At 42.2% G+C, this 23,374-nt stretch overlaps 1 protein-coding gene across 3 annotated transcripts in view; it reads left to right on the plus strand.

Moving 5' to 3' along the window:
* The window catches only part of Chd2 (chromodomain helicase DNA binding protein 2), a 113,083-nt gene that overhangs the window by 67,346 nt on the left and 22,363 nt on the right, over nucleotides 1-23,374 (plus strand). For 2 of the 3 annotated variants that reach the window (XM_048434830.3, XM_048434829.3), the window contains 9 exons: nucleotides 3,370-3,540; nucleotides 4,447-4,622; nucleotides 8,477-8,518; nucleotides 9,985-10,124; nucleotides 17,176-17,314; nucleotides 17,450-17,600; nucleotides 18,604-18,726; nucleotides 19,758-19,886; nucleotides 21,125-21,265. In XM_048434830.3, coding sequence (XP_048290787.1) covers nucleotides 3,370-3,540; nucleotides 4,447-4,622; nucleotides 8,477-8,518; nucleotides 9,985-10,124; nucleotides 17,176-17,314; nucleotides 17,450-17,600; nucleotides 18,604-18,726; nucleotides 19,758-19,886; nucleotides 21,125-21,265 — 1,212 coding nt within the window. The remainder of the gene's footprint in view (nucleotides 1-3,369; nucleotides 3,541-4,446; nucleotides 4,623-8,476; nucleotides 8,519-9,984; nucleotides 10,125-17,175; nucleotides 17,315-17,449; nucleotides 17,601-18,603; nucleotides 18,727-19,757; nucleotides 19,887-21,124; nucleotides 21,266-23,374) is intronic. The other variant, XM_048434831.3, reaches the window with a different exon arrangement.

Here is a 23,374-nt window from a genome sequence, read left to right on the forward strand (position 1 = left end):
GCTCTTCTTCCCTTGACCCGAATCAATTCATGCTCAGTGTCATTCTGAGTGAGGCTGTTCGGAATATAGTCTACAGTATCCCCATGAACGTAACCACAGAAGCGAGCTTTCCTTCCTAGGGTTAGGTGCAGAGGAAAAGACACTAATGAATCAGAGTGGGTTGCTAATGAGATAAGCAAAAGACTGGAAGTATGGCAGGACATGGGAGACATTCATAACATCAGATGCCAGAGATGTCAAAGGCGTGACAGTTGTAGGTCACAGTTGAGAGACTTCTGAAAACTTGACCGTTTACCCTTCCCTCTTCACTCTCCTTCCTTTTTCTCATGTTCCCTCCCCTCTGTCTCCTTCCCTCTCAAAGGGAAGTAAATGGATAGTCAGTGGTGTGTAGTAAGTAATAAGAATTAAATAGCATCATGGATAAACATAGAAACTGTGGTCACCAGATCAATACGAAGTGACATCACTGAGTATAGGCGTTTATTTAAAGGCTTAGGAAAGGTATAATAATGTTATAATAGATAGTAGGACTAAATAAGTTAAGATTTTTAGAAAGATGTTACTATATTCCTAGGTGGCTGGAAGAACTTGAGGATAGGGAGATCCTGAAGAGTCCTAAGGAGGAAGAAATCTGATGGCTCATTGCCCCAAAGGCGGCAGGAAGTGATAGAATCTTAAGCGATATTTGAGAATTTAGTTGGATAGATAAAAGAACGGATCACCTGAGTGAAGAGAGGGAAAGTTTGGGAATTCAGTCTATGACTTGAGTTCTGCTGAGAGGCAGGAAACTTTGTGGCAGCTGTTGTCCCGCTCAAATCTGCGAAACCCTACTCTCCAATACGGGGCGCCTTCCATATCGAACCGCGAGACTGGATCAATATCCTAGGAGTTGAAAACAGACACATACAGAGACCAGGATCATTTGCCCAAAGGGTAAATGTCAACTTTATTCAGCACATGTCGGGTTTATATACTTGGGGGCAAAAGGACGAGAGTCCCCTCCCACCTGGGAGTGAGATCATAGTGTTGGCCACCTGGCGCCAGTGGCTAGAGCTTCCATGTAGGGGGTATCGAGCTGGGAACCCTGATAGACAGATGGGAGGAGATTTAGGGCGCCTGTGAGGACCCTCCTTAGCAGGTAAAATTATCATAACAATGACAGAAACAAGGCTCTGAACTAACTCCCTCCGGCTGGCAAAATCGAGCAGGGAAAGCTAAGCTGGTTAGTGTAAACATTTCTTGCATCCTGTGTTTTGGCCTTGAGGAACAAGGAAGACAGGGCCCTACAAGCTGTGGGTAAGAGTGTGCTTGTGGGGAGGAACTTGATAGGGAATCATCTAAATGTACTTGGCGTCTTTGCTGTGGAGCCACTCAACAGGATCATGTGACTTTCTCCAGCAAAACTGATGTGGGAGAAATTGGATCACTTGGTAACCCTAGGATGGGAGATTGGTCTGGAGGGTACAGGGAAATCCAAATAGCCAATGTTTCCACAATGTAAGTGAGAACATGGCTGATTCTGTGCAGGTTAAAGAAGCCAGAGAGAGTTGAAGGTTACTGTGGTGTTAGGGGCAGTAGGCTGCGTAGTGTTGAGGGAGAAGTGGTGGGTTTTCACTGGAAGCTGTGCTTTATTGTGTGTGCTCCATGGCTGACAGGTGGAGATTGTCTGAATGAAGACTAAGGAAGGAGCTGAGGAAGAGTGGTCAGAGAGCTCTTGGAATGCAATTCCCAGGATTCATTCTGGGATGCAGAGGACAGGGTGGAAAGAACAAAGGGGAAATCATTGTGGCTTGTCATAAATTTGGTGTCTCATAACAGTGTCATGGACTGGTTCATCTAGAAAATAGAAATTTGTTTTCACAGTCCTGAAGGTTTCTGAGATCATGGTCCCGACACATTGAGTTTCTGTGAGGTCTGTCGTCTGACTAGCATACTGCTGTCTTCTTGTCATGCCCTCACAAAGTATAGAGAGGCCAGAGAACTCTGAGCCCCTATTGTAAGGTGGCAACTAATCCTGCCGTGAGGACTGTATTATCCTCAGCTAATCACCTTCCAAGTGCCCCTTCCTGGTACTGCTGGATACTGGCATCAGAATTCAGCTTTGATTTCCTTTAGTGGTATTTGTGGTGGGGTTTGAACCCACGATCTTAACATCACCTATAAGTGCAGCTGTGATCATTTCCTAGGCAGAATGTTTGACCCATCACTCACTGTATTGCCTTTGAAAAACTTAATTCCCAGCGACATGACCTATCAACATACATTCATATTTCTGTTTATCATTTTTGACTCCTTAAAAATACCAGACCTAAGACCCCAGGATAGCCTGTAAGTGGAGGAATTTGTCAGCCTGAGCTCTGTTCCTGGAGTACACACTGTGGAGGGAAAGAGCTGACTGTTACAGGCTGTCCTCTGACATGTGCACACACACACAGACAAAATATGAAAAACCCAGACCTAAACTGTTGTAAACAGTACTTAATTTGACAGAATGGTGAATTAGTCTGTTTTTTTTTTAACAATCTCAGAAATTATACCTTTTTTTTTTTTCTTGAAATTTAAAAAATCTGGTTGTAAAGATCAAAATATCCTTGCTGGACGTTAAAGAGTTAATTTTTACTGCATGTGGTAAGGTTTTGAGTTGATTTTGTGTTAGCTCCAAGTGACTTTGAGGAATGGAAACTGTAAAGACCTTTGGTGCTTCATCAGACACTTAGGTCAGGAAGGACGGAGTGTGGAAAGGATGTGGAAGTGGACTCTGCACAGATGGCCAGGGCCTTCCAGAGAGCCTGCTCATGTTGGGCTGTAACTCTAGTCTGGTAGACTAGATGACTTTCTTTCTTGGAGCACATACCATTTGAGTACTGATACCTACACAGATACCACATGTGTGGTAAGGAATAAATGGTGTATTTTCTAGACTTGTTTTTGTTCTCTGACTAAGGTTAAAATGCACTTTTGAGTGATGTAATCTTTACATACGCTGCTGTTTCCACTGTGATGAAAGTAAGTTCCGGTTGACTTCGCGTGTGCAGGCTCCCGGCTGCTGCTCGTCACAGTCACAGATGCAGGATCATCATGGATGATTAGCTACCAGATATTTTACAACAGAGTTAACAACCTTTCAGTAAAATTTACAGTTTTTATATTTCTGCATCTAGTTCACTAATGTTTAATAAAATTTTTGATGAACTTATAGCTTTGGCAGGTTGATTGGGGAAAATAAAAGGGGAGAATAGTAAATATAAATTGATTTTGGTTAGTAATACTGTGAATCTATTACAGTGTTCTAAATTAAAAAGCCGTCTGCTTGGCAGCTGGTGTTTGGAAGTGCAGAAATATCAGATAGGATTGTCCCTTCACTTTCAGGTTGCCAACTTTGCAACAATGGAGGATGAAGAGGAGCTAGAAGAGCGTCCTCACAAGGACTGGGATGAGATCATTCCAGAAGAGCAAAGGAAAAAAGTGGAGGAGGAGGAACGGCAGAAGGAGCTAGAAGAAATTTATATGCTGCCACGAATTCGTAGTTCCACTAAAAAGGTGAAATGAAAGTTTGCCTTGTGCTGTATGGCACTTCAGGTGCAGATTAGTCAGGGGTAAGGCCTTGATACAGGCCTGCAGGGGTACAATCAGGGATGCTGGGACCCAAAGTCATGCCCTTGTGACTTCTTTCTTAGTCTTTGATGATTGGCTTTTCAAGAAATGCCTGGATGGTTCTGAGTCTGCGGAAGTTTGTGTTTTGCCTTTGAGGTTGAAACTGCTGACAGTTGTGACAGTTGGTTCTCACAGCTACTGTTTTCAACTTTCAGAGTGCCAGATCTTTTTTTGTTCTTAAATGTTGACACTACTGGTCTAAATAGTAAAAGATTACATGACTGATGGAGGCCATCCACGGGCAGTACAGCTTACTTAGTCTTTCATAAGCATTTTGATACACCCCCCACCCAGTATCACGGAAGTAAGAAAACACATTTATTAACCATTTTGTTGGAGCTATTAAGCTTGTCTAGTATCATTGTAAATCGGCATTATCACCTGTTAAATGGTTACTGCGTGCCAGGCATAGTTCTGAGGGCATTTTCATTTCCTGATGCATTTAATACTTGTGAAAACCCTTTCTCAAAGAGACTATCATATTATTATCCTCATTTTACAAAGAAGAAAAAGATAAAGAAAAGAAGTTACTTGTCTGTTTTATACCAGGTATCATATAGATTATAGTATAAAAATTAACCAAGTATTGTTAATTCAGTATACTTAATCATTGCAAGATCCCTGAACCCCCCCCCCCCCCCCCATTCTCTGACACTTGGCATTTGTTTAAGAAAAACTGACTTGTCATATATGACGGGAAGTCTGAGTGCTCACAGTTAAGCTGGGCTGCTCGTAACCCTTTTACTCCAGGACTTGACACTTGACACTGTGGCTTTGCCTTATCTTTTCCAGGCTCAGACAAATGACAGTGATTCTGACACAGAGTCTAAGAGACAGGCCCAGAGATCTTCTGCTTCTGAGAGTGAGACGGACGACTCTGATGACGATAAGAAGCCAAAGCGCAGAGGGCGGCCCCGCAGTGTGCGCAAAGACCTGGTGGAGGGCTTCACGGACGCCGAGATCCGGAGGTCAGTGGGTCACACGCAGAAGCATGTGTTCTACCCTTGGTCGGTGGCTCCTGGCTCCAAGGACAGGGTAGGCAGAAAGAGGTCACGAGAGAAGGGCAGCAGAGCCAAGGCATCTGAGGTCTTCCTGAAGAGTGCTATCCTACTTTTCTTCAGGTTTTTGTTTTTAGTTTTGGGTGAGGTAGATCTTATGTAGCCTAGATGGCCTTGAGCCCCTTCTTTGAGGTGCTCAACCCCGGCATTTACCTCTGAGTGCTGAGCTCACAGGCGCTTTTCCATTTCTATCTTCTTACTGTTTTCTGCTTCTTGACTATTTTCAGGAGGAATTTTACGAAAGGGAGACTTAGGTATACAGCACATTATCAGTGTTTATGATAATGGATGTATAGAAGTAGCTCTGCTGGTCGCACTGCCCTTGGCTGCACCCGTCCTTGTGAGCATTAAGTGGCTTGAATGCCTGATCCAGTCGCTCACATAATACTTTGTTTGGCAGCTTGCCTTTTCTCACTTAAATCAATTTTAGACATTGAGCTCACTTTTTGGCCATTTGGAATGGAAATGATAGTGGTATTGCTCATCATTCTATTTTGGTCTGCATCTTTTAAATCTAATATGCCTCTTGTAGGCATCCTTCAGTTAAATTAGTTTTTCAGAGTCTCCTCTGACAACTTTTTGCTTTGTCTTCATGTATTACATTCAGTGCAGTGATTGTTTTTCTGTGTCCAGTGCCGTCTTTCCTTCTTTATTTCTCTGTCAGTGCCTGTTGTGGTCATTAGGCAGGCCCCAGCATGCCATTCGAACTGTCTTGTTTCCATTTCCAGTGCTATTTTTTTTTTAATTTTTAAAAAGTTTTTTTTGGTGGTTTCCATGGAAATTTCAAGTAACATCTGGATGCATAAGCATTTAATGTTAGTGGTTTATGAAAATCTTGACTGTAGTTGCCTCCTTTTTCCTCCTTATATGCTGTGGTTACACACGTTTTTCATATACTGGAAGCCCACAGTTTACAAATCAGCTTTGTGCCATTGTTTATGAAGTTTGGTAGAAGAGTTCAACCAAAAATCCCTTGAAAACTGTTTCTATAGTTTCTCATTCAGTGATCCGAGAGGCACTTATTTCTTCGTGTGGATTTAAGCTACTGCGTAATGCCCTTGCCTCCTCCCTGAATGGCTCTCATTAGTGTTTTCTTTTGGGGTGTGTCTGCTAAGGATGAGTTCTGTATTTTTCAGTTTCTGGCAGCATCTTAACTTCTTATTTGTTCATCAAGTTTTTATTCTTTCTTTTTGTTCTGTTTTCAAGTTTATTGATTCTTTTTTTTTTCTCCTGTGGTCCTCTACTGATCCTTTCAATTTCGGTTTTTGTACTTCTCAAGTCTAGAAATTCTTTTTTTCTCCTTTTTTAAATTTTTCTATTTGTTCCTTTTCCTTTGCTCTCTTAGAATCAAACCCAAGACTGCATACATGCTGGACAAGTGCTGTTCTTCAGTTGTCTGATTTATCTGTTCTTCTCTCATTAGGTGACTCTTTAATTCTTTAGTTATAACTTGGCTCTGGTCCGTGTGTGTGTGTGTGTGTGTGTGTGTGTGTGTGTGTGTGTGTGTGTGTGTTACAGAAGCAGATTGCTGTCTTCTGAGTTCAGGTGCCAGACTTCTTAAAGCACAATTTTCTTGTTGGCTTTTGTCTTCTTTCTTTGTACTTGCTTTTTCGTGTGCCATAATTTTGTTTTTGTTTGAGAAACAGGTGTTTGTTTGTTTTTTGGGACAGGGTTTCTCTCTGTAGTGCTGGCTGTCCTGGAACTCACTTTGTAGACCAGGCTGCTTTTGAACTCACAGAGACGTATCTGCATCTGCCTCCTGAGTGCTGGGATTAAAGACACGTGCAACCACTGCCTGGTAAAAGCCAAATGTTTTAAATAATCTGATATGGTAACTCTGTGCCGCGTAGTCTCCCTCACCGGTCAGTTTGGTGCTGGTTTCTCACTGACTTCCCCCAACTGTTTTATAAAGTCTGTCTTTTTTGTCATGTCCTTCGATTCTCTGCTCCCTTAGCTCAATGATTAGCAAATGACAGGCAGAAATCTCACTTGTACAAAGCTAGCAAGTCTGCTAATCACTTTGGGAGCTTCATATGGATCTTGTTTAGTGCTCTATGAGTCTGTCCACAACTGTACCCTGACTTTGAGGATCTATGTGTGTAGAAGTTAGGACCTTCCAAGATCTTTCGTTTGCATGTGTGCAAACCTCCTCATGCGTGGTCTTTTTGATTCCAAGGAGTATATCCGAGCCTTTCAGGTTATTCTGTGGGCATCTATCTTATTTTCAGTTTTTTATTTTTTTGACCGGTGTCGTATTATCTCCAGGTGTGCCTTATGCCACTTGTGCGATAAACCTTTGTGTACGATTAATGCCAATGACCTGTGAGCATGATTGTTTTAATTCACATTTAAAAAGACAAGCTAGGAGATGGCCCAACAGTTAATAGCACTGGCTTCTCTTGCAGAGGACCCACGTTTCCAGCACCCACCTAACGGTTTACAACCTCCTGTAACTTCAGCTCCAGGGCTTCTGACTCCTTCTCTGGCCTCCCTGAACACCAAGCATACACATGGCATACAAACATTTATGCAGCCAAAATACCCATACATATAATACTAATAAAAGAAAAAGAAACAACTCAAGAAAAAAATAAGGAAAGTAAAACCTGAGAACTCGGCTTTTGTATGGTCAAGTCAGTCTGCCTTCTCTCTGGAGATGGTCTGGAGGTGTCTCAGACCTGCCCCCTCACTGGTGGCTGCCGTGCACGGGTTTCTCAAGAGGATTTGGAAATAAAGCAAACTGCAGTGACAGAAAGCGCTTTGCTTTTCCTGAGACTCATCCATTTTCTTCTACAGATGCTTCAGATGGCTGCAGACTTGTGCTTAATTTTTGGGTTTTCCTTAGAGTCGATTTGGGCAGTTTTTGTTGCTGGTTTTGTTATTTTTGTGGAGGAACAACAAATAACTTTATTTTTGGATAACCTTATTGTGTCATTGAAGATTATTTTCACTGTTTTTAGTGCTGAGGTTGAACCCAGGGCCTGGTACATAGAAGAGCTATATATCCCAGTCTCCTTACTGTTTTACTTCTCAAAACCTGCTATTTCAGACAGAAAATATTTCATTTTATATTAAGGAGAAATGTCAGGTCGCGGGATAGCCCTCAGATCCACTTTCCTATCTACCACTTTACTAAGTTTGTATTCAGATTCTTCCTTAGCTCTTGTCATATACAGTGTTGCTGTCACACCTGACCTCCTTTCCTTACACTGTTACTTAGCCGGTTTTCATAGTAGCTGGGCATGTTCCAGTGAGCAGACCATATGTTGTGCCATCTTGATTTTTACTGAAAGTGTTGGTAGCTAGTATGAAGTGGTGAGGGGAGATGGGGAATGGTCAGCATGATTAAAGGTAGAGACGGTGGAAAGATAGGCCAGAGGTTTGGATGGAGACAAGGGTGGGCACCAGTAAACAGTTTCCTAAATAGCTTTAAATTTTATGTGTTTATGCATATGTATGTATTGTATATGGTTCTGCTTAATTTAAAAAATCAGAGTTTCATCATGGTGGAGCACCGTCTGAAATGACATGCCAGTGCAGTCGCAGTTCTAGGACCTGGTTTGTCACTGAGCATAAACTTGGTGTCTACCCTGAACAGTGCTTGAGTACTGTGAAGTTGGCCTGTTCAGAAACATGGCAGTGTTCACTTGTTAAATGCAGCCTCTTGAAAGTTTGTGTGGCTCCTACTTCATGACAGGATATTGTGGTATTTTTAGTTAATACTTGTGGTTTTTTAAAATTCATTTTGTTGATCCTATTCTTAGGTTCATCAAGGCCTATAAGAAGTTTGGTCTCCCTCTTGAAAGGTAAGACCAAAGATAGATCTGTCCTCTTTTTACTATATAGCAGGCTTTTTTTTTTTCTGTGAGGGGAGGTAATATTTTCCATTTAATATTGGGAGCAGTGTTTCACCTGTTAAAGCATTAATATACCGGGTGCATGTCTTGTTTCGGAAAGGCGGCACAGGTGGTGGCTGCAGACTGACCATTGGGGAGTTTTGTCTGAGCAAGGGGCTTGCATGCAGACTGCATGGTAATGCGTAATCTAGGTGGGATACTTGCGGGGGGGTCCATGTGACAGTGCAGGTACTTACTTCTCTGATGCAGGAGTGTAGGAGAAAACCGTGTTCTTTGTGATTTCATGATCCAGTAACAGAATGGCATGAAGATACTATAAAGAGCTTGTGTTATCTTGACAGTACCACAGAAAGTGTGGGTTACCGGTGTTCAGAGTACACATTTAGAGGTTGGGTTTTTAACAGAAGCATCTGGATATTTCAAAGTTTAGTATCTTGCTTTATATGCAGCTATCCTGTATCCTTCAAGTAAGAGCACTGATTTAAAGGACAGGTCAGATTCCTGCCACTTAGAAACTTCTGGATTGGGTGGACATCCCAAGCGTGTGCTTTGTTTTTGTCTTTCCTTTGGGAGAGGAAGCAGTGATACAGAGTAGTCCTTTACAGTCAGGTACAACATCTCTCTGGGACTCTTTGAGCTTCCAGATGTAAAATTCTCATCTTTGAGGAAGTCAGTATAAAACCCACTGGAATGGAAAGTGGGTCTTTGAGCCTCTGGACAGCCTGGTTCTAGTCAGCCGACTTACTTGCTCTGTGATACAGAGGTGAAATGAGTTATGGAGAAGTAATTGCCCTGTGCTTCTAGGAGGATCGCGGTGGCTAGAGCAGGACAGAAGGAAGTGAACACAGAAAGGCAAACTAATGTGTGCATTTTTTAGGCACCTCACATGCAGAGAGCAGTAGGCAGCTCGTTTGTAGAGGAAAACAAAATCAGATCCTCTTCTCGTTTTTGTGGCATATTCCAAGGCAATTCTTTTGTTGTTGTTTTCTGAGACAGGATTTCTGTGTATGTAGGCCTGGCTGTCCTGGAACTCCCTCTGTAGACCAGACTGACTTCAAACTCAGAGATCCGCCAGCATCTGCCTCTCCAGTGCTGTGACTAAATGTATATAGTATTCTCCCTGCATGTCAGAAGGGGGCATCAGACCCCACTATAGATGGTTGTGAGCTACTATGAATTGCTGGGAATTGAACTCAGGACCTCTGGAGGAGCAGCCAGTGCTCTTGATCTCTGAGTCATCTCTCCAGCCCTAAGGCAATTCTTGATGATGGATGTCTTAGCTATTGTACAATGTTCTTGTTGGCCTTGGACTGACTCATAGCGCAAGCATTTTTCAAGAGCAAGCACTTAAGAGACCCAGTAGCATTCATGTGCTAGAAGAGTGGCACAGTGTCTTGATCTTTGTCCTTTTTCAGGCTAGAGTGCATAGCACGTGATGCTGAGCTAGTGGATAAGTCTGTGGCAGACCTGAAACGCCTGGGGGAGCTGATTCATAATAGTTGTGTGTCAGCAATGCAGGAATATGAAGAACAACTGAAAGAAAATGCTAGCGAAGGTAAGTCTAATTGAGGGATTCTTCCATATCTGGTATTCATGGACTGGTTTTTCTGTTACGAGATTTTTAAAACCTGTCCTTATAGCCCACACGTACCTGGTGCTTGCAGTTATGTATTTTGAGTTGCCTCTCTGTGAGCTCAGTGTTGTAGATCCCACATGTCCACTCTCCAGTAAAGTGACTTTGTGAATGTATGAGGTGATAAACAAGAGGAAAAGTTTCCTTAATGGCCTAAGCAGAGCAGAGCCTGCATATGTTAGCTCTGAAGGGTTATTATAGACTGGAAATACTGTGAGATGTAGGTGGTTAAATTATGGCAGTTGTAAGACATTTAGAGAATTGAACAAATAATGCAAACATTTTGGTTATATTGAGATTTTCATGGCACTAGAATTTGTTGTAATTGGGTTGGCTGTTTAATTTCTTCCCTTTTAGAAACCAGAAGTGGGGCTGGGAGGTGGTGGCACATGCTTTTAATCCCAGCACTCTGGAGGCAAAGGCAGGTGGATCTCTGTGAGTTCCAGGCCAATCTGGTCTACGTAGTGAGTTCCAGGATGGCCAGAACTGTTACACAGAGAAGCCCTGTCTTGAAAAACCAAAACAAAAAGCAACAGCAACAACAACAACAAAACCAGGCAAGTGGTTTTGCCTGATGCATTAATTTTCTTTCTGTTGCTGTGATAAAACATCATGATCTAAATCAGTTTACAAACGAATAAGTTCTAGAGGAGTATGCATTTTCTGGTAGATAAGCATGGCAGCAAAAGGCAGACATGGTGGCTGGAACAGGAAGTTGAGAGCTCATGTTCGCAAATGAAAGCCTGAAGCAGAGAAAGCAAACTGGAAAGCAAAAACTCAACATCCGCCCCCACTGATGCATTTCTACCAACAAGGTTACACCAGCTCTTCCCCAGACCGTGTCACCAGCTGGGGACCAGGAGTTCAGATGCCTTAGACAGTGGGAGCATGTCTCATTCAAACCACCACATTATACTTGGCTTCTATAGACTTGTTGCCATTTTATAATGCAAAAGTCCTCATAGTCTGTCACAGTCTCAATAATTTTTAAAGACCCAAAGTTAAACACCTGTTTAAGACTCAGGGTAATTTGTTAACTGTAATCACCTATAAGATAGAAAAAGCAAGTTACATACTTCTAACATACAGAGGAATAGTGCCATATCCTTGTATGACCTCAGGGAATGATCCAACTGGGTCCTCGAGGTTTTGAAGAAAAGACACACAGAGACAGAAATGCTGGGAACAGGTGGACTGGGCTCTCTGATGGAGGAGCCACAGCACCGGAAGCTCAGAGAGAGCATGCTTATTATATATTGTTGAACTGGGAGGCAGGATTATTGCATACAGCTGAACAAGGAAGCAGGATTATTACATACAAACAAGGAAGCATGGTTTATAATATATAGCTGAATCAAGGAAACAAATCTTGGTAGGGGAGTAGTCTTCAGGCCACACATACCCACGAAGAGAAAGCTATGGTGGACATTTTCTGTACACACTATCAGTATTCACACTCAGACCCAAAGGAAGGCTTTGCCATAGTTCTGAGCCTCGTCTGCGGAGGTTCACCATTGCCATGGGGATGAGCCATTGGAGTCCTCTACATAGCCATGCCTGTTTCAGCAGGACACATTTACTCCGGACTTCATCTGCTCCCCACAGAATAGAATATCCATTACCATTCCAAAAGGGAGGAATGAGGACGTGGGAAAGACTGGACCAAAGCCAGACCAAACCCATCAGGGCAAGCACCAAATCTTGTAGCCTCCCTGTTTCATATCATAGGGCTTGAATGGCTCTGCTCCTCCAGCTCTCTTTTGGGCTGGTTCCATTCTCTCTATGCACTTTCCTAGGCAGATGTCTGATGACGTGTCATCTCCTGAACACGTCGCATCCTCTGCCACAGCTGCCGGCTTTCAGTGGCTGTCTGAAGTCATGGAGGAGGAATACACAACCCCTTCATTCTTGCATCCTTCATGCCTCTACAGCCAGTTACCACGTGGAGGACAGTGTTATCATAGGCTGGGCCCTAGTGTGCTTGAAGCACATTAGTAGCAGCCTTGTTTGCAGTTGCTTTCTAGGAGCAGAGAACTCAGGAGCCCTTTTCCTTGGCTGCTTAGGGAGTGGGGTCAAGGAACATCTTACCCTGAGGCACCCTCCCCTTTGTTCTAGGGCAGAGCAGGCCTCTCCTTAGTGGCTCTAATCTCTAACAATTACAGCCTTTGATTTACCATATGCCTTGGCTGTAACACCTAGCTTTTTGGCATTCTTTTTCTCTCCAAATAGAATATTTTGTATTATTCTGCCTACTTGCTCTTTTTCATTATAGACCTGAATAGATGATATCAATAATATCATACCTCAGCTTCAACATTATTCAGTCTTGAAATAATGTTCCTCCACCAAAGAAACTAGTGCATTACTTTTTTTTTTAGTTCTGGCTGGCCTGAAACTTTCTATGTAGACCATATTGGCCTCAATTCCAAAGATATCTGCCTGCCTGCCTCTGCTTTCCAGTGCTGGGATTAAAGGCCTGTGCCACTCTGCCAGCTCATTACTTTTTAATTTTCCCTTGGCAAATTCTTAGGACAGGGGCAGAAGACTAGCCAAATACCATCCAGATTAGTCCAGTTTCTAGTACTGTTGCCCCCGACACCCTTTGAGTTTGACCTCCATAGTCCACAATTGCTTGCAGCACTGTCTTGCAGCCTCTTAATAGAATAGCAGCCGAATTATACTCATGGTGTTCAACTGTTTGAAAGTCTTCTTCCTCTAGAAACTGTCATGGTCCGGTTCTTCACGGCAGCAGCCCACATGCGGGCTCCAGTTTCTGTCCTGGTTCGCTTCTGTTGTGAGATTAGACGCCGGCCAAAAGCGTGTTGGGGAGGAACGGGTTTGTCGTCATTAAGGGAAGTCAGGGAAGCTGCTCAAGCGAGAGCAGAGGCAGGAGCCATGGAGGAAAACTGTTTAATGGCTTGCTTTCCATGGCTTCCTCAGCCTTCTTTCTTATATAACCCAGGAACCACCTGCCCAGGGCTGGTACCATCCAAAGTGGGCTGGGCCCTCACACAACTATCACCAATCAAGAAAATGTCCTAGAGACAGGTCTACCGGCCAGTCTGATGGAGGTAACCCCTCATTTGATGTTCCCTCTTCCCAGATGACTCTAGCATGCCTAGAAGTCTGATTCTGCTTTTTCATATTTATAAGACCCGCAGGCAAGTCATATACCCTCATAGTAAACGGAAGCTTGGATGATTAATAATTTTATACATTACAGTAGTTATCTAGAGTATGGCTTGCAGTGTTGACTGTTCTTATTAAGTAAACAAGTATTTACTCTGAATTTTGCTTTCAAGGATATTTTAGAAATTAGCAAAATTTAAAAACATTTCAGATACAGTGAAGCTGTTGTAGTTTTTTCTTTTTGTAAAGGAATGTGGTAATTTCAATGGTTGGAATAGTGACTTGAATATGTGCTTTTACGACATTCAGAGACACCTAGAAATAGCTTAAATTCATAAGCTTATTTTATTTTATTTTTTAAGGTGGGATCATATGTAGTCCTGACTGACCATGAACTCATTATGTAGCTAAGGTTGGCCTTTTCTCTAACCCTGGGTGCTGGGATTTCAGGGTGTCTACCTACCTGGCTCGATGAGGTGCTGGAGACCAGAGCCAGGCTTTCAAGCACAGCACCAGCTGAGAGAGTAAAAGTAATCATTGAAAATAATAACTATTGCTTTTTGATATTTTAAAAACGTTTTAAATTTATTCATTCACAGCACAGGTTCAAGCAAGTTTATAATGTACTTTGTCGTGTTTTCTCCTCCCTGCTCTCTTCCACCCCCCACCCACTTGTGTTGATCAAGTTCCCCTTGTACATCCAGGGATATTTTATGTCTTACTGAGCTTACTTAGGATTGCCTGTAAATTTAGGTCAGGGACTCTTTAGTGGAACATCAGCATTATCTTCCACTGAAGAAAACAATTCCTCTTCCCCCAACAATCATTAACTGCCAATAGCTGCTGCAGGAGGGTGGGATGGGTCCTAGAACCTCTCTCTTCTCTGTGATGGAAGTTGATGGTCCTCTCATGCAGGTGACCACAGCTGCTCCGAGTCCAGCAGATCGTGCCTTTACAACACCCTTCCCTGTTCTCCAGCTCCTAACATCCGCCCTCCCCCCCGCCCCTTTTCGTTCCTTGAGCCTTGGAAAGGGAATAATGATGTCCTGTAAGGCTCAACACTCAACTTTGTCCAGTTATGAGTCTCTGCTTTGAGCAGTGTTCACTGCAAACAGAAATGTCTCTGGCCAAAGCCAAGTGGCACTGATGAATGGGTAAAAATGTCAAAGTTTAGAAGGCAGCTTGACACTCTTTAGTAAAACAGCAGTAGTAGAGTCTCCATTAGGACCTGTGACTGCCCCAGCCATGGGCTGTTGACCAGGCTTATGGTGGTAGCATAAATTCCTTCCTGGAGGAGGTTTCAGATCCAGTCAGAAAGCTTTTGTGCAACCCTTGTCCTGGCACTAGTGACCGTTTACATTTTTAAAACATAATTCAAAGGGAGAACACTCTGCATATGTGCATTGTTCTGTTTATTCTGTTCTGTTTTCTTCCCATTTCCATTTTTGAGATTTTTTTCCCTTATTGTAGCTCCATGTCCTCTTTTTCTTATACATGCTCCTGTTCTAGTAGTGGCTTATTTCTTCTTCTGACACTGATTTACTTCCCTGAATTTTTGTTTCTGTAGACTATATCCTAGCATATTTTGGGGCTAGGCTGATCTGTTTCCAATATAAGATTATCAATTCTGTGTTAATATAACTATGTGCCTGTTTTACCCCACATTGTATACATGCATTTTCAGATATCAATATTAATCGTGTGTGTGTGTGTGTTGAGACAGTGTCTCTCTGTGTAGCCCTGGTGACCTTGTATTTATGGAGGCCAGTCTGCCTCTATCTCCTGAGTGTTGAGATTAAAGGTGTGCACCATCGTGCCCGGTCTTCAATATTTACCTTCTTGCTGACAAGGCTTGCACATGCAGTTTTATTTCTTTGCTTATCTTTTTGTCTTTAGAACACATGTCACTAACAGTTCATTTGAAGTTGTTTTTCTCTGTGTGTGATTGCATTATCAGCTGAATTCAGACTTTCTTTACATATATTTTTGATTTTTTAAGGATCATGAATTGACTTCCTGCCTGCCTGCTATCCTTTCCCACCTTTCTTGATAGTCTTGCTGTGTAGCCCTGGCTTGTCTGATATTTGATGTCGCTCAGGCTGCTGTCAGAATCCTGGTCGTCCTCTTGCTCAGCCTCCCTAGTGCTGCCATTGCAACAGTACCATGCCTGCCTTAGTGGTGTTAGTTTTCAGTGATATAAAATATTTACATGAAAATGATTCAGAGTCAAATTGTAGAACAAAAATCATGTAGAGGAGGATCCTGCCTTCATCGTTTTCCGTCTATGTTTGCTTCCTTCCTCTTAGGCCACTGTTCTTATTAATTTTGAATTTATTTTATTGCTTGTTGAAAAAAAAATCTAAGTATGCTTGTATTTCTGTCTGTATACATAAGGGCATGTAGTTCACGTTCTGCACAGCATGCCACGTAGACGTGGTCTTTTACACCTCATCTCTGTCCCTTAGTTCTAAGTATTTGAATTATTCTCAATCTTTTGCTATCATCAATGAAGTTGCAAGGAAAATATGCTTTACTAAATAGTCTACTTTATATATTTCTGTCAGAATTTCTTTAAGGTAGATTTCTAGAAGTGGAATTGTAAGGCCCTGAGGTAAATGCATGGGCATTTTGTTTTGGTATCACTAGATTCTCCTGTGTTGGTCTGGTATTAGCAGTGGGTGGTTGTTAGTCCCTGTTGGCAGATTTTGTGGTGTTAACTGTTTTTGTTGTTACTCTGTGTGTGTGTGTGTGTGTGTTTTGAGACAGGTTGTCTCTCTGTAGACCAAGCTGTCATAGAACTCACTTTGTATACCAGGCTGTTCTGGAACTCACTCTGTAGACTAGGCTGTCCTGGAATTCACAGAGATCCACCAACTTCTACCTGCTGAGTGCTGGGATTAAAGACCAGTGCCACCACACCTGGAAAACATTTGGGTTTTTGCTAGCCTGATAGGCAAGAAAGAGGATCTCATTTCTAGTGAGTGAGGTTGTGTCTTTTAAGATAGACATTTATGTGTTGTTGTAGGTCAACTGTCCATACTCATTTTTCTGTTTTCTACTGAGAACCATCTTTGTTCTTACACAAAAGTGGCAACTTGATTATTTTGTAATTTTTAACTTAGGCTCTGGTTACAGTGGTTTTATTTTACTTGTAGGTGAATTATGATTTCCATGACAGTTTAGAGTCATCATCTCATGCTACCCGTGATGATCAGTCTTTCACTATTTCAGTGTGTTGGCTGTAACATGAGCACACACTTCTCCAAAAAGTAGTAACTGGGGATGAATATGAGCCATTTAAAGCTCTTGTTTTTGTTTTCTAAAATTTTAACATTAATATGCCTTTAGAATCTTCTGTTAACTAAACTTAGAGTGAAGAAGTATAAACAAAAAAATTATAGATACAAGTATCAATACATAGTTGAAGACTCTAAATGTTAAAATATTGCCTCAATTTTCTTTTATAAACATTAGTTGAGGCTGGGTGATAATGATGCACACCTTTAATCTCAGCACTTGGGGAGGCAGAGGCAGGCTGATCTCTGTGAGTTCAAGGCCAGCCTTGGCCTACAGAGCTAGGTCCAGGACAGCCTGGGCTGTTACACAGAGAAACCCTGTCTTAAAACAACAACAATAACAAAACAAACAAAACAAACAAAACAACAACAACACACACACACACATACAAAAACAAACAAAATTCAAAATTGTTAGTTGAAAATTTCTCTTCTAAGCTCTGTCTGTGACCTGCTAATACACTGGAAGTTATAGCTAGAGGGACTAAGTCAGAGTTTGGTAGTAGGGAGCATTTTCACTTAAGGAATATAAAACCTATGTCCTTTAGGGAAAGGACCAGGCAAGAGAAGAGGTCCCACAATCAAGATCTCTGGGGTTCAGGTTAACGTAAAGTCCATCATCCAGCACGAGGAAGAGTTCGAAATGCTGCATAAATCTATCCCTGTGGACCCTGAGGAAAAAAAAAAGTGAGTGTCTTTACCGTGTCCCCGCATGGCTGGCTGGACGTAGAATGAGGTTAGAGCTGTGTGTGGTTGGGAATGTTTCCTCAGTATGTTGGAAAGGCCCCCTTTTCTCAGGCCCTTGGTTTTGAACCCCTGTAGATACTGCTTAACCTGCCGGGTCAAAGCGGCACATTTCGACGTCGAGTGGGGCGTGGAGGATGATTCTCGTTTGTTGCTTGGGATCTATGAACATGGCTATGGAAATTGGGAGCTAATTAAGACAGACCCAGAGCTAAAACTCACTGATAAAGTAAGTAACTGCCATGTTGAACAGTTCTAGATTTGTTTAATATTTTTGTATTGGTGACTTATCTTTAACTATTTTCAAGAGGGGGGTTTTCTTTGTCTTTGGGAAGTTACCATCTTTAGTGGATAATGATAAAAGGAAAGATGACAACCAGAGGAAACTATATAGGAGAAATCTTAAAATTCTGATATCTTTACAGGCCAAATCTCATTACAGCAAATACCAGGTCAGTTTATTGGGACTGAAAGCATTCCTGGGCCTTCCTTCTTGGCTCTGTACACAGAGAACAAGTGTCACCTTGGTATTGTTTGTAATGAAATTTAACTTGCATTGTACTTCTCCCACAAAATTGAGCCTCCCACCCCATCTCTTTTAAGTAGCAAGGCTGTGCTTAGAGCTCTAAGCAAGGACAGCTGACTGGATCCTCTCCATGTTGTGATCCTATCAGGGCTTTGTCCTGGCACATTAAACACTGCTCATCCCATCTGGGTTTAGGAGGGTGACAGCACCCTGTTTAGAAGCACTGAGACCAAATCCATTCTGGCCAGAGAGGTCCAGCTATAGTAGGCGAGCAGATCATGTCCTGGCATAGCTCAGTGCTCTCCGGCAATGCTCTAAGAAGCATTTTCAATCTAAAACGAAGCTTTAACCTAGCTCCAGGGATTCCCTGCTCCTGGAAGGAGGAAATCCACGACGGCTGGGATGCTCTAGCAGACGAAGCCACAAGCCCCTCCTACCTGAGTTGTTCTACCCTGTTAACAGCACAGGTAGGAGCCAGTGGGAGAGCTGGATTTCTCCATCCCATTTTGTAAAACGAGAATGGCTCATGAGGGATTTTCAGTGACTGGGAGCCATGGACATGAGAATAGGATCTGAGGCTTTAATCTGTGTTTCGGGTGGTTGGGAGGGAAAGGACTGTGCTGAGTTCTTTGTTGTCCCTGTTTATCCGAATTCACTAACCAGGTTGTGGGTGGTGGCGGGTGCTTCTCTTCCTTTCCTGTTGAAGATCCTACCAGTGGAGACAGATAAAAAGCCTCAGGGGAAGCAGCTGCAGACCCGAGTGGACTACTTGTTGAAGCTGCTCAGGAAGGGTCTGGAGAAGAAGGGCACTGTGACCAGTGGGGAGGAGGTGAGTGGGTGCACTGCCAGCTGTCTTTCCCCCAGGGGAGCGTGGGACTGCAGAGCCAAGACGGAAAAGAGCTGTCCTTTTGGGGTACCGCCTAGCATCCTGCCCTCACATTGTCAGAGACGGCTTTTGAAGTTGCTCAGAAGAAAATGCTCATTTAATAAATGCAGTACTTTGGTACCTTTCTTGTAATTCCACTCAAGTATTTGCAGCAGAATATTCTACATCTCTTTGGACCGCCCTTACTCTTTTGTAGTCTGTGTCCTCAGTTGGGGACATAGTTCCCATATTTTGGTGTCTGACTGGGCTTCTATGAGAATGCAGTTAGAGTCCACACTTAGTTTCAGAAATTAGACAGTTTTGATTATACTTGGCTCACTGAAAAATACCAAGTTGCTAATGGAGTCATTGGAAGCTTCTCTTCTTTATTTCCCTATGATAAGGAATCAGGGAAGACAGAATCTAAGATGTTTGTACTTTGTGTGGGCATGTTCCTTGCATGCTCTTTAACTTTGTCATGTATACAATAAATAGAACTTATGAATAAAATGACGGTATTTCCATTTGTTGTAATAGTACCACTATGTAGATAGTATGGTGAGAGTATAATTGTGATATATAAAGTTCTAGAGAGGCAGGGTAGCTCATGCTTATACTGTTTATTTGATTGAATAGATAAACACTATTTTAACCTTGTTCTTAGTTTTAGATAACTAATTTTCAAGAGTTAATAATGTCACCTTCAGTGTTAATTCTATTTTTGTACAGAAAATGTCTTAACCTTTTCTGGGGTTTTACCTTTAGGGTAAATTCCAAAAATGAAATTAATATTTTCAAGGAATACAGACATTTAAAGTAATATAGGCTATGTGGAGGATAATAAGTGGTTTTGTTCAGTTTTATTTTCTTTCAGATAGAATGGCTTGCACTTTTGTGTCCCTAAAGTATCTCATTTCATCAACTAGCTGGGATATTTCTTGATCATGCTGTTGGGTTGGGGTGATTTGTAGTGTAAGCATCTTTTTACTTTCCAGACCAAACTAAAGAAGCGAAAGCCTCGAGTAAAGAAGGAGAACAAAGCCCCCAGGCAGAAGGATGAGCATGGGCTTGAGCTATCGTCTCCTCGACACTCAGACAACCCGTCTGAAGAGGGAGAAGTGAAGGTATGGGGCTCCATGAAGTCATGGGATGCATTTGTTTACATACTGAACAGATAATACCATAGAATATGTTTATCCTCACCATATCTGTCAGAGGAATATAGTTGTGTCTTAGTAACATCTATTGATGTGAAGAGACACCATGACTAAGGCAGCTCATACAAAAGAAAGCATTTAAATTGGGGCTGGCTTACAGTTCCAGAGACTTAGTCCATCACCATCATGGCAGGACACGGGTATAGGCATGGTGCTAGAGACGTGACTGTGAGCTACATCCTGATACAAAGAGGAGGGGAGAGAGACTGAGCCTGGGCCTGGTTCTTGGCCTGGTATGGGCTTTTGAAACTTCAAAGCCACCCCCAGTGGCACACTTTCTCCAGCAAGGCCATACCTCCTAATCCTTCCGTTCCTATCAGAGGTTCCACTCCTGGTGACGACACATTCAAACAAGCACATACATAGTAACTCATGTTAAATAAGCATCCACAAATTCCTACATAACGGAAGTAAGTGATACAAACCATGATACGTGGCAGTTAGTAATTGCTTTCATTTTATAGAAGGAAAGAGTTTGGTAGAGACTGGTTAATCAGGGAACTTAAGACTTCACGGAGTGTAGTTCAGTTAATTGGAGATTCTCTCGGTTGGGCTTAGCCATTAGCTTGCCAGTTTGTAATGTAGTCTGAAGAAAGTGGAATTACAGTGTTTTTCAGTGTGTGACGACTCTGTGAGATTTTATTCTATAGTTCTGAATGTAATTCTTTGATGATGGCTCCAGGAGGGCTCCCAGTGGATATAGGGACTAACATAGCTTTGAATGTATGTTCTCAAGTTCAGGTACTATTACCCTTGTCAGTCACTAGCTGACAGTGGACTCATTAGTGTTGGTCCTCATTTTCTTCTGTGTGTGAAATGGGGACAATAATGCTGTTGTTTTAGGGGAGGGGTGGTGCTAAGGACCTAACTCGGCCTCATGTACACCTGGCAAATGCTTTTCTCTTGAGCTAAACACCATTCATTCAGTGCCTTAAAGATTAGCTTTGAGAATTAGGTCAGAATATGTAAAGCTGTGTGCCTGGACAAGTCTACTGGATTCAGGCTTCTGCAAGTGAGTGCTGGTAGGCACTGGTTGAAAATGATCTGTTTTCAATGCAGTGATGTGCCACTGAGCAGTGCTACTTCCTCTAGAAACAAACTAAGAAGCAGAAGACTGAAAAAGTCCATGGCTTTCTGTTTCCTAGGATGATGGCTTAGAAAAAAGTCCAATGAAAAAAAAGCAGAAGAAGAAAGAGAACAAGGAGAACAAAGAGAAACCAGTGAGTTCTCGGAAGGACAGGGAAGGAGACAAAGAAAGAAAGAAGTCCAAGGACAAGAAAGAGAAGGTATTCAACACACTCGTCTTGGAAATTCTGTTTAGGTTTTAAATAACATGAGGTACAAGCCCTGATAGAGTCTTTGAGTATATCCAGCAGGGAAGGTTGGGACTGTGCAAGTTATACCTTCACCCTCCTTACAGGAAAGCAAGGGGTATTAATACAGTCTTGCTTTTCTAATGTAGAAGGCCTTTGTTTGATCTGTCATTGCCTGTTTGGGGAGGGGTATTTGGAATGAGATAGGACAAGTGAGGATATGAGGTACAGATTCTTAGGTTGTAATGTCAGATGAATGCAATCTACACACAATCAAGATGATTTGAAAAGTTTAAGATTCAAACTAAATACCACATGTCATCAACAGCTACTAGAGTAGACTTGGCTTAAAAGCCTTCATGTTGGGAGATTTGTGAAGCTGTTTACAGACTATGGAATTGATAGACCTGGTGAGGTGTGTAGACATTTGTAACCGACCACTGTCCACTGCTCCACGCACGTCACAGCTGTACGCCTGCCGTCTATTAAAGACGTTATTGTTTTAGGTTAAATTTTTAAGTTTGATGTGTATGGATGTTTTGCTTGCTTGTATGTCTGTGTACGACATGTGTGCCTAGTGCCTGAAGAAGCCAAAAGAAGGCATTGGATCCTCTGGAACTGGAGTTACAGGTGGTTGTGAGCTGCCATGAGGGTCTAGGACTGGAACTCAGGTCCTCAAGAAGAGCAGCCAGTGTTTGTAATTCAGGGGTCACATCTCCAGCCCTTGACATCGTAACTTCTTGGGAGTTCTTTAAATTTCCCCTCGGAATATGAGTATAAATATAAAAATACTGGCTAGTGTAGTGGTGGCCCAGTTTAATTCCAGCACTCAGGAGGCAGAGACAGCGGATCTTTGTGAGGACAGCCAGGGTTACACAAAGAGAAACCTGGTCTTGAAAAAAACAAGCCTCAACAACATTATATGTATACTGCTCAAACCATTGGGTAGCCTCTTCTCTCCACACAGTAGTATGTTGCAAACTACCTTACCACTGAAGAACAGGTGTTAAGGTTGTTTTAAATAAGGTAAATTCTATTTGACTCTAATGTAGTGGAAGCCATTTAAGTTTTATACTAAAATTACTTTGCAGTTTTTAATGTTAGAAATTATACTATGGGTGCTGGTGCTGGTTCAGTGGTTGAGACCTGGGTTTAGTTACCAGTCCTCCTAACCATTTGTACTCCAGTTCCTGGGGATCTGTTGGCCTCTTTTGGCCTTTGAGGACATTGCACACATGTAGTACACATGAATTCAGGAAGGCGCATCCTCATAAATAGAAAGTAATTGTAAATCTTTGGAATAAAAGAGAAACTATACTGTGATAAGTTCTTTTGCATCGGTCTCAGAATAGTGATTTATTCTGGTTTTGTTTTGTTGGTTTTTTTTTTTTTTTGGCTTGTTTTGTTGTTAATTGTTTTCTTTTTGAGACAGGGTTTGACTCTATAACCCTGGCTGTTCTGGAATTTACAGAAATCCTCCTGCCTCTGATTTCTCTGTTGAGATTAAAGGCTTATGCTATCACTTGGCAGATTCACATTGTTTCATGTTTAGTTTAAGTGGCTTTTCCCCCCTAGTGTAATGCATTTTGCATCTCATGAACACATTACAAGCACTGCAGACACTTCCCCCTTCTCTTCTCATAGGCGCTGCTATAAAGCTGATGTGACACCACACTACCTAGGATCTCAAACTATTTACTTATGTATTTAGTCAGTTGGTTTGTTTTTCAAGACAGGGTTTTTCTGTGTCGTTTTGGCTGTCCTGGAACTCGCCCTGTAGACATGACTGGACTTGAACTCACTAATTTTTATTTTAAGAATATTTATTTTATGTTTATGTGTGTATGTATGCCAACCACAAGCAGGCAGGAGCTACGGAGGTCTCAGATCCCTGGAAGTGGAATTACAGACATTTGTGAGCCTCCATGTAGGTACTGGGAACCAAACCAGAATCCTGTAAGAGCAAGCATTCTCACTGCTGAGCTATTTCTCCAGGGACCCCATGTGCTTTAAAAAAAACAAAAACAAAAAAGTCTTGTATTTTATCTATATCATATAATTATACACCGTGTATTCTAAATA

The sequence above is a fragment of the Myodes glareolus genome, chromosome 24, assembly GCF_982192425.1.
Source record: "Myodes glareolus chromosome 24, mMyoGla1.1, whole genome shotgun sequence".
Classification (NCBI taxonomy): Eukaryota; Metazoa; Chordata; class Mammalia; order Rodentia; family Cricetidae; genus Myodes; species Myodes glareolus.